At 45.4% G+C, this 9,939-nt stretch overlaps 1 protein-coding gene across 1 annotated transcript; it reads left to right on the top strand.

Annotated features, from left to right (window-relative positions):
• The first annotated feature begins 2,326 nt into the window (after positions 1-2,326).
• LOC111069024 (achaete-scute complex protein T3) lies at positions 2,327-3,259 on the top strand. The gene has a single exon (XM_022358903.2). The coding sequence runs from the start codon at positions 2,372-2,374 to the stop codon at positions 3,197-3,199; it is 828 nt and encodes a 275-aa protein (XP_022214595.2). The 5' UTR covers positions 2,327-2,371; the 3' UTR covers positions 3,200-3,259.
• The last annotated feature ends 6,680 nt before the right edge of the window (positions 3,260-9,939 follow it).

Genomic DNA, 9,939 nt, shown 5'->3' with positions numbered 1-9,939 from the left:
AACAATTTCCATTTTCATTTTCATTTACTTTTGGGATCGGTTGGACTTGGCTCGGCTGGGATGGGTGTGGATCGAACAAATTGAAGAAGGGTTGAAGCCTGAAAATGGGTGGGCGTACAGGTGATGACGCAATACATTTTTCCATTCATTCAGCGTATTAGAAATGCATTAGGATTGAACACCATCAGCAGCAGGAGCAGCGATCATCAACCCCTGCTAGCGTTGGCAGCTTTTAAAAAACAATTATAACGAAAGTGGTTCGGGGTTGGTTTGGGAATTTGGATTTCGATTTCGATTATCCTGGCCTGGGCTGGTTCTACGCGCTACCTCGCCATGGGTGTGACTCCGCCGCCAACTCCTTTTGCTGGCAGCTGCTCCTTGGGCCAATGTTAATCAAGGTTTCATTTTATTCGTTTATGGGCCGCAATCTCGTTACCAGAACGAGAGCCCATCATCCCACCGATCCCGATTCCCCCTAACGGCATTTTCTTTGCCTGCCTGCCTGCCTCATACTCATCAGGCAACAAAGTTGCCATTGCTCTCTGTTTCTGTTTCAGTTTTTTACATATTTATTGGCGGCTTTATGACGGGGGTGGTGCCGTTGCCGCGCACCGAGAACTGAGGACTGAGTTCCACTTGTTACGGCCGATATAAATAGTCAGGCCTGACTATATGCCATTATTGAGGTTGCTTGGGCAGGGCAGTGGGCTTTGTGGAGGGTACAGATATAGCGGATCGGCTCTCAAATGCTGTCAATATCAATGTCAAGCAGGCACTCGTGACAAAGCCCTCGGCCATCGTTTGGTGTTGCTTTTTTTTTTTGTTGGTCCTTTGCTCAAAATACTCTTTAAAGTGCGAGTCATATTCTGGCGAGGCAATGCCAAATCGATCGATAAAATTGGCACGTACATAAATATGTAAATAAATACATAAATACATACTTAGTACATATGAACATATGTTTTTCTGCTAAGGTTGCTATTGGGAAAGTGTGTCTTTGGGGTGTGGAAAGAGCATCAAAAGCTGGCCTTTCCATTGGGTTCTTGGCTGAATTTTTCGCGTCTTTTATATGCATGAGGGGGCACACACTTGTGGGATTTGTCTGCGTCATTATCGTTGGTCTGTTGTACTGTTGCCAGCTTATGGTAATATCGGCACTGATCGGAAGCACGTGTCAAATGCGGCAGCGACAAAAAGCAGAAGGGGAAAAGCAGCTCCAATGCTCTGTCCAGAAGGAACGCCCGAAGCGCAATCAAGGCCAGCAAATATATACATATACCTACATATATACAGCTATATATATCGCATGTACAGTGATATCTGCTGAGTGATAACTGATCAAAAGAAAGGGGAGAAAGGTACTTGGAGATGTGCAGATCGAGGCAGTGAAAGTGCCAACGCCTCGTCTCCATCTCCTTCGCCTTCTTTCTCTTCCCCATCATTTGGTTGGTTTTTTTTTGTGCGTTTCGCCTTCGTTTTCTTCGTTCTCACATGATGGATCACATTTTATATCAAGTTCCATAATGAATATTGTTCCAGCTACGATCCCAAAAATATTTCTGCTTTCAATGCAAACGACATTGAGGACGGGACGAGACGATACGACAAGGAAGGACAACAAAAAAAAAGTGGAAGTGCATTGAAAAGCGAGTCCTCTTTCTGGCAGTACTCCCCCGCCTCCTTCTACATCGTTCGTCTCTCTCCCACTCTGTATCTCTCCATGCCAAAGGATCCTCCTGACAAGGATCAAGGCGAACAACACACAGATTTAAGTCTCGATTTCGATAGAGAGTTTTTCCCAAAAGAAAAAGTAAAAGAAAAGGAAAATACATGCACACAAAGACCAAGAAAATAGTCCTCCGCTCGCTCGCTCGCTCGCCTGGGGGAGAAATAAATCAAGTAGGAGAGGGTGTGCTCGAGAGAGAGAGAGGGAATGCACCCTAGGAGCATGCGCGAGAGAGAACAACAACCGAGGCAGCAGGACTCTCTCTCTCCTCGGTTCCCCGATCGTCGCTACACGAACTCCTCTCGAGCTGCGAGCCCCGATCCCCGCTCGTTCACTTGTGCGCACAGGCCAAAGGGAGCGACCAAGACGCAGGGCAGGGCAGGGCAGGGCAGGTAGCTAACAGCACCACCACCACCACCAGAGCACACTCTCTGTCGCTGCCTTCTCTCCCTCTGCTGCTCTGCCTACGTCTCTGCCGCTGCCACTGCCACTGCCAGTGCCTGTGGCTCTGGCTCTGCCCGGGCCCCGCGTCAACAAGTACTTAAGGGGCCCGTGCAGGACGAGGTATATCATTGCGGAATCTGATTCCACACAGTCAACATCTCAGCAGCCTAGAGCCAACTCTACTCCTCGAAACGGATTACCATGACGAGCGTATGCAGCAGCTACCAGCACTATCAGCTGACCAACGGCAGCATCATGCAACTGATGCAACACCACCAGCAGGGCCAGCAGCAGCAGCTACAGCAGCACCAACAGCTGATTGCCCCCAAGATGCCGCTGGGCAACAGCCAGCTCCAGAACATGCAACAGCAGCACCAGCACCAGCAGACGAACAGCTCTGCCGGCCCCATGCTGGCCAAGAAGAAGTTCAACAACTACAACCCAATGCCCTATGGTGAGCCGCAGATGCCATCGGTGGCACGTCGCAATGCGCGGGAGCGCAACCGCGTCAAGCAGGTGAACAACGGCTTCGTCAATCTGCGCCAGCACCTGCCCCAGACGGTGATCAATGCCCTGTCGAATGGGGGACGTGGCGCCAGCAAGAAGCTATCGAAGGTGGACACACTGAAGATCGCCGTGGAGTATATACGCGGCCTGCAGGACATGCTCGGCGATGGCCAGCCCCGTCCGATGTACAGCTCCGGGGACGAGAGCAGCAACGATGGCATTTACAACGACAACTACGACAGCAGCCTGGACAGCCCCGAGTCGCAGTTCGCAATTGTCGCGCAATCGCATTCGTATCACTCGGCCTCGCCCACACCCTCGTACAGTGACGCCTCCGATGTATCGGCCAGCTATGTGAAGCAGGAGATGCCCGATCACGAGCACGATCACCAGCACCAGCAGCATCACCAGCAGCATCAGCTTCAGCATCAACTCAAGTTCGAGTCCTTCGACAGCTTCAGCGACGAGCAGCCCGACGATGAGGAGCTGCTCGACTACATCTCCTCGTGGCAGGAGCAGTGAAAAGTGCACAACCACCAGAGCAGGAGATCCCAGCGATCCCAGCCATCCCAGAGAGCAAGCCAAAAAGTATCCCCCAAACACCCCACCCCACTGTACAAACTGTAAATATCGAAAATGTTGCCTTAGTGAGTGAGAAACGAAGAAGAAGAAGAAGAAACCAAGTCCCAGATTCTATAACTCTAGTTCGTAAGCCCAATACAATATTTTTTTTTTGGAAGCTAGCATTAAGCATGGAAGACAATGATATAAAACAATATTTTTTTGATAGTTCTAAGTTCTGTTATAAGCATGGAAGACACTAAACTACTCTTAAGAACCCATTATTGATATGCAATAATAAAAACAAAACAAACAATCTCAAAACATAATTCAAAAGCAACTCTTTTTTTATTCGAAAAACATTTACAACAATTTCAGCATTAAAGCAAAATCAAATCTGCAGCGAAACCGATCGATCACACATCTAACTCGAATAAGAAGAGCAGTTCCAGCAGTTATTAAAGTTCGATCTACAAAATGGGAACACAAAATGGGAATAAACGACTCGTAACGATCAGTTGGCAGACTAAATAAAGAGCTAAACAGATCACCCATTTAACAATTATGAGCCCAATGACTATTGGTAATTTTCAATTACTGCGCAAGCATAAAATAAATAACAAAATAAATATATTATGGGCTGAGGCCAAATTCTGTGGCAACTCATAATCACATGAAACCGACTCTAAAGATATTTTTTTGATTACCATTTAGCCATTAATGATAGAGAGCATAGATTTTTCTTTAAGGTTCTAGCAGTCACTGCTGATCTCGATCGTCGCATCAACAAAGACAAACTATATCTTATCTGCATATGTGAATATTTTGAACGAGAGTTTTAGTACTTCATGTAGATATAATATAATATATATAATATATATAATTTAAATGAGAGTATCAAAAGAAACTTTATGGAGTAACAAGAGTCTATGAATGAAACTCCCAGCAGTGCAGCTAAAAAGAAGTCCATATTCTAAGCCAAAGGATTGCCGCAAGTAGCTGTCCTTTAATTGCACTGAAAGTTCAACAACAAAACTAGTTTTGGAAACATATAGGGACCAGCCATGACTCACTGGAGCTGGCTAGCCATGGCAACGACAGCGTCCACCGGAAACAACAGCGAATATTTGTTGAAATATAATTTATTTTTTTTTCTGTTGTTATTTAACGAGTTTCAATTTTCGTTCGGGCATTGTTAGTGGCACATAAATTGCCCCCGAGAGCGGAAATAGACAGTCACGCCTGAGAGGTTGAAGCAGACCACGGGCACCACGAATAGAAATGTGAATTGGCGCAGGAGTAAGCAGCAAGCAGCAAGGAGTAAGGATCGCGGCCAGGGCCCACGTGGCTGGCGCACCCCGGCGTTTGTCAGCTTTCAAGCTGGCCGTAATCACGAGCCATAAAATGCACTTCCGCTTGAAAGTTGCCCCGTGTGTCTAGTTCCCGGTAACCCTCTGGTAGGAGGGTGAGGCTAATGCGCAGCCCCTGAGACGCCTTGTTTCGTCGCACCCTCTCGTCGGTGGCAACTTTTGGGCGTGTGCCAAGACGCAGGACTCGCGCGGCAATGATGATATGCAGGAATTTCAACTATGGCCCATGTAAATGGGCCACGCCCACCGCTGGCATTATGCAAATGCGAACGGACACGTGCAAGGGGCTCAATCAGCGTAGGGCAGGATCCGCTGACCCGCCCCAGGGGCGAAACGGTGCGCTCCATAAGGAAGTGAGTGCGCTGATCGTGCGCATGATGATGAGGCTGATGACAGGAAGCATATCGTCTTGCCCGAAAAATCCAATATTTTTCCTTAAAATAAAAAAAAAAAGGAGAGGAAACCAAAGGAGGACTCCTTACTTCTGGTAGGTAGGAGGAACTCGAAGGACCAGGGCCAGGGCCAGGACCAGCACCAGCACTAGGACCAGGGGCACAATGCGAAATGTGATTGTATGTCAGCTTAAGATAAAACCAGGAAACGCAATGAAAGAAACCCTGAATGAGAGTGAAACTCTCCCTCCTTCTCGTTCTCGTTCTCGTTCTCTCGTAGTCGTCGGGGCTGATGGCTGATGGCTGATCTCGTCTCGTCTCGTGTCTCATTGTTACCGGATATCAAAAGAAGCTTAGGCCAAGAAGCAGGACCTGCTGGCATATACCAACATACGTATGTATGTATGTATGTATGCATTTATATGCAATGCTATGGACAGCCGGACAGCAGTGTATAGGTGTCAAAATACGAGGCTAAGCCAATGCCCTCTAATAGGCTGGCCCTGCCAGTTTTATGCAATCTTAGCTAAGACTTCAAGCGAATATCCTTGTGCCAGGGGGATACACACAGAGAGTGATCGGACACCCGAACAGCGACTGGGTACCTCCCCACCTCTCTCAAATGACAGAGACGGAGATCAGAGAGATCTTTGGGCAATTGCAATAAATTGAGTTTCAGCATTTTGAGGGAACCAGAGACGGTGACGGCCCAGAGGCCCAGCGGCTGAGTGCCCGAGAGCCAGGAGCCAGCAGCCAGGAAGTAGTAACTTCTTTTGTGCGCCACTTTAGAGCGAGAGACATGTCCGCAGGAAGTGCGTATTTGTTTTGCATGTATCGGGACACAGACACAGACACACACAGAGACACCGACGCACGCAGTCCTTGGAGTGTCCTCGGCGATCCTTTTGCTTTCGTCTATTTATTTTTGTAGATGCTGCGCGCCTTCGGAAATTCGGAAATACGAGCCAAATGTTATTCTATCATGTCGCAATTCAAAGGAAACGAGCAAGGACACTCCACTCCACTGCACTCCCTCGCGAGGACACTTGTAAGAGTGTCCCTTGCCGTACCGTCCCACAACTTGTAGTTGCACTTCATTCCTGCCGATGCTCGTAGCCGAAGACGGCGACCCATTTGAGTTATGTATGTGACTTTATGACGGCGTCCCAGCCGCGCATCGCTGGCCAAGATTTATGACCCATGTGTCAAAATACGAGAGCGCATGTTGCACTGCACTGTCCCAGCAAGGACATTTCCATCTCTCTCGCCCCGAACCATCGATCATCTACGGTAGAACGGGCCACCGATGCTCGGACTCTGACTCCGATTCCGATTTCGACTTGGACTCCCGACTCCGACTCTGAATTCTTGTCAAATTTCGCACTTAACCGGGGCGTCAAGTGGCATCGGTAGTTCTAGTTCTACACGTAGTTGTAGCTATTCCCAGTGCCTGCCCATTACTTCCTGGTAGCTTGTTAATGACGGCGACACGGAGTGGGCTACCCGTGCAGGGATCCAATGTCTGTCTGGTCGGCCCATCGATTCACCAATTGAGTTGTTGTCCCAGCGATTCGTCGAAGTTTCGTCTACTTGAGCTACCAGGAAGAAGCTGGACTGGACGGAAAGAGTCGTTTAAAAAATTACAAAATATTTACAAGGCAATAGAAGAGTTCGGCAAGAGCAAAGATTCCCTTTGCGATCAAAAGGCAGAAGAAATTTAATGTCACAAATGAAAATTCATGGAACAATCTGCCGCAGATAAGCAAAAAAAGATCACTTGCAGATCAGCTCTACATAAATATATCTGACCACTGCTGGATCAATAAACGGGATGGCTGAAATACAGATTAAAGGGAGCAATTAATATGCGCAGCTCCCACTCTGATCTCTGATCAATGATCCTCGCCTGAGAACACTACCCGACAAATAGGCAACTTTTTTTTCCTCAAGGATCCAAACCGACTTTTTCCTGATAGATATGGGGCTTTAAAATTTTTTAAAGAAGTATAGTTTTTCTATGGCAGAACTTTTTTTTGCAAGAATTTTTGAAGTCTGGTATTTTTTTTTTAGCTTTTTTCCAAATGCCATCATTGTTTCAGCATGACCTTAATATCATTACAGTGATTGTGATTGTCAAAACATTGCTATTTTGAAAAGGTAATTAAAACAGCTAGAAGTTACCCAAATGACTTTACATTCATCCATATATATCAGGCAGGGGATGGGATTGGAATGCCAAAATTGATCGATTTTTGGACTGTTGGTAACAAAATCTTGAAAAATCAACAAAGGGCAGTCACTCAAAAGAAATTAGTTCTTGTATGCACTATGTGTTTGTGTCCAGGTCCTTAATTTAAGGTTCTGTCGTTTAAGTTATCGCACATTAATTTATCTAGGACTTTGGAACTAAATCAGTAAGCAATCAAAGTCAGAGAGATTTGAACAAAAAAGCCATTTTGGAAGGCGGCGACAATGGCGATGCTCCGATATCGAGATCCATTGAAAAAACTTCACTGGAATATCCTATAGCATGCGCATCCGCCATTGTCCTGGATGAAAGTGATTTCTTCTTTTAATTTACGCATTCACGAAATGCGCGTTTATTGCACACACTCAATGGATAGAAATACGCACACACACACACACATGGAAAATTATCCATTGATGCTTGGCCTGAAACGAGTCCGCCGATTACTTTCAAAATGGTTTGTGAAGGTTCTTTACAACCGCAGCACAACTTCGATTAGCGAAAAAAAAGGTTACCTCTAAAAAAGCTTTAAAAAAAATACCAGTTTTCAAAAATTCTTTAAAAAAAAGGATGCCAAGAAAAAAAAAAATATCATCAAACCATTTCTAAGCCCCCAATCTTTAAGAAAAAGTTCGTTTTGTTCCTTGAGGAAAAACGTGTTGACTAGTGGAATCAGCTTCAACCCTCTGATAGGCATATCAGATATCCCGCTCTGGGAACAACTCATTTTGCCTGTCATCTCCGCATGTAGCTCGGTGATTAGCTAACAGCACGACACAGGGATACTCGGGAGAGCATGGGATCAGCTCGCTCTGCAATCTTCACTATCTCTGGATATCGGCTGCATTTCACCTTTGGCCCAAATGCCCAAAAACCATTGCTGCAGCGACGATCCTCAACGGGATCGATCGACGGTGATTGTGATTGTCCAAAACACACGCTACATTTAGCACAGTGTGAACTGCCGCCGGTAGTTAAATGACTTTACATTCATCCATACATATATATCAGGCAGGGGGGATTGGGATTGGGATTGGGATTGGAATCTCAACTTTGACTCGATTGTTGGCATGTTGGAAAGAACTCTGGAAAAACTAACCGCAGAATCAACAAAGGGCAGTCACTCACAATGGATAGAACGCAGTTCTCGATGCACACGTGTCCGTGTCCGTGTCCGTGTCCCTGTCCGTATACAGGTTCTGGTCTCTGGTCTTTGGTCTCTGTGTTCTAGGCACTCGATTCCCTGTCCTCGGCCCCATAAACTATCAGAGGCAATCAATGTCAGAGAGTTTTTAGAGCAAGCAAAAGCCAGATCGGAGCGAGCGAGACAATGGCGATGCTCCGATATCGAGATCCATTGAAAAAACTTCACTGGAATATCCTATAGCAGCGCATCCGCCATTGTCCTGGATGAAAAGTGATTTCTTCTTTTATTTCACGACATTCACGAAATGCGCGTTTCACTTTGCACACACTCATGGATACAGAAATACGCACACACACACACACACATGGAAAATTATCCATTGATGCGCATGGCCTGAAAACGGAGCTCCGGCCGAGCATCTCCAAAGATGGTTTGTGATGGGTTGTCTTGGAGCCGCAGCACAACTTCGATATTGCGCCATCAAAGGGAGTCACAGGGCTCCCGAAGTGAGTCCCTAGCCGAAAGGATACCACGCATTACACGCCATGCTAATCCACAGTGAGGGGCCCCGAGCTGCCTTTGGCAGGACATTAGCATTGAGCATTCGTCACGGGGCTCGCGAAACGAGCGTATCCTATGCCGAGGTGTCACCGACACCGGCACCGACACTGCCACCGCTGGGCGTGGCAAATCTCCTACCTGTGTCATTTCCCATTTTTGGGAAACTTTCGGGGTTTTCCTTGGCACACCTTTGTGTCCGCTCATGCGGCGGTTGGAAATTTGCGAAGCGAACAAGTGAAATGGCGTGAAAAACCGGAATCGACGTGGGCCAACGAAAAGCGAGTGCACACGTGTTTGTTGTTAAGGGCGCGACACAATATTCATGGCCAGAAAAAGATATAGTATAACTGAGAGCAAGAGCTAGACACAGAGAGAGACAGGGAGAGAAGGAGTGAGAATGAATATGGTTTAGTTGAACATAAACATGATGAGCATTGAGCTGGGAGGCAGTGCCTGGCACCAGCTAATCCCTGAGCCGAGATTGAAATATGTTTATTTAGCTATTTGGATGAGACAGCACACACCTCCGTGTCTAAATGTGATCCTTAGGGCGGATATCTTCTACAATAATTAATCAGAATAAGAAACAATTTTCGTACGCTCGATTTGAATCCGATAAATATAATATATTTAATAATATATAATAATTAACAATTAATAGAACAATAAATAATAAAATAAATAATAAAAATAATATAATAATAATAAATAATACATAATAATTAATAATTAATAGAATAATAAATAATAAAAATAATAATAATAGTTAATAATATATAATAATATATAATCATTAATAATAATTATAATAATATATTTTCTATTATTGTTTTCCGTTTGGAAACTCTTTTAAAATTGCAAGTCAAATCTCTTTTATTATTTTATTTATTTGATTATTTTTAGTATATTGTTTGGAATGCTTAAATAAAATTCAGAGATCTTGGTACCATTCATTCATACAATGGGATATTTTTTTGTGAACT

Source organism: Drosophila obscura, unplaced genomic scaffold (assembly GCF_018151105.1).
Source record: "Drosophila obscura isolate BZ-5 IFL unplaced genomic scaffold, ASM1815110v1 contig_84, whole genome shotgun sequence".
NCBI classification, from domain to species: Eukaryota; Metazoa; Arthropoda; class Insecta; order Diptera; family Drosophilidae; genus Drosophila; species Drosophila obscura.
Note: the sequence above shows the minus strand (reverse complement) of the source record. Positions and strands in the feature narration are given on the sequence as shown.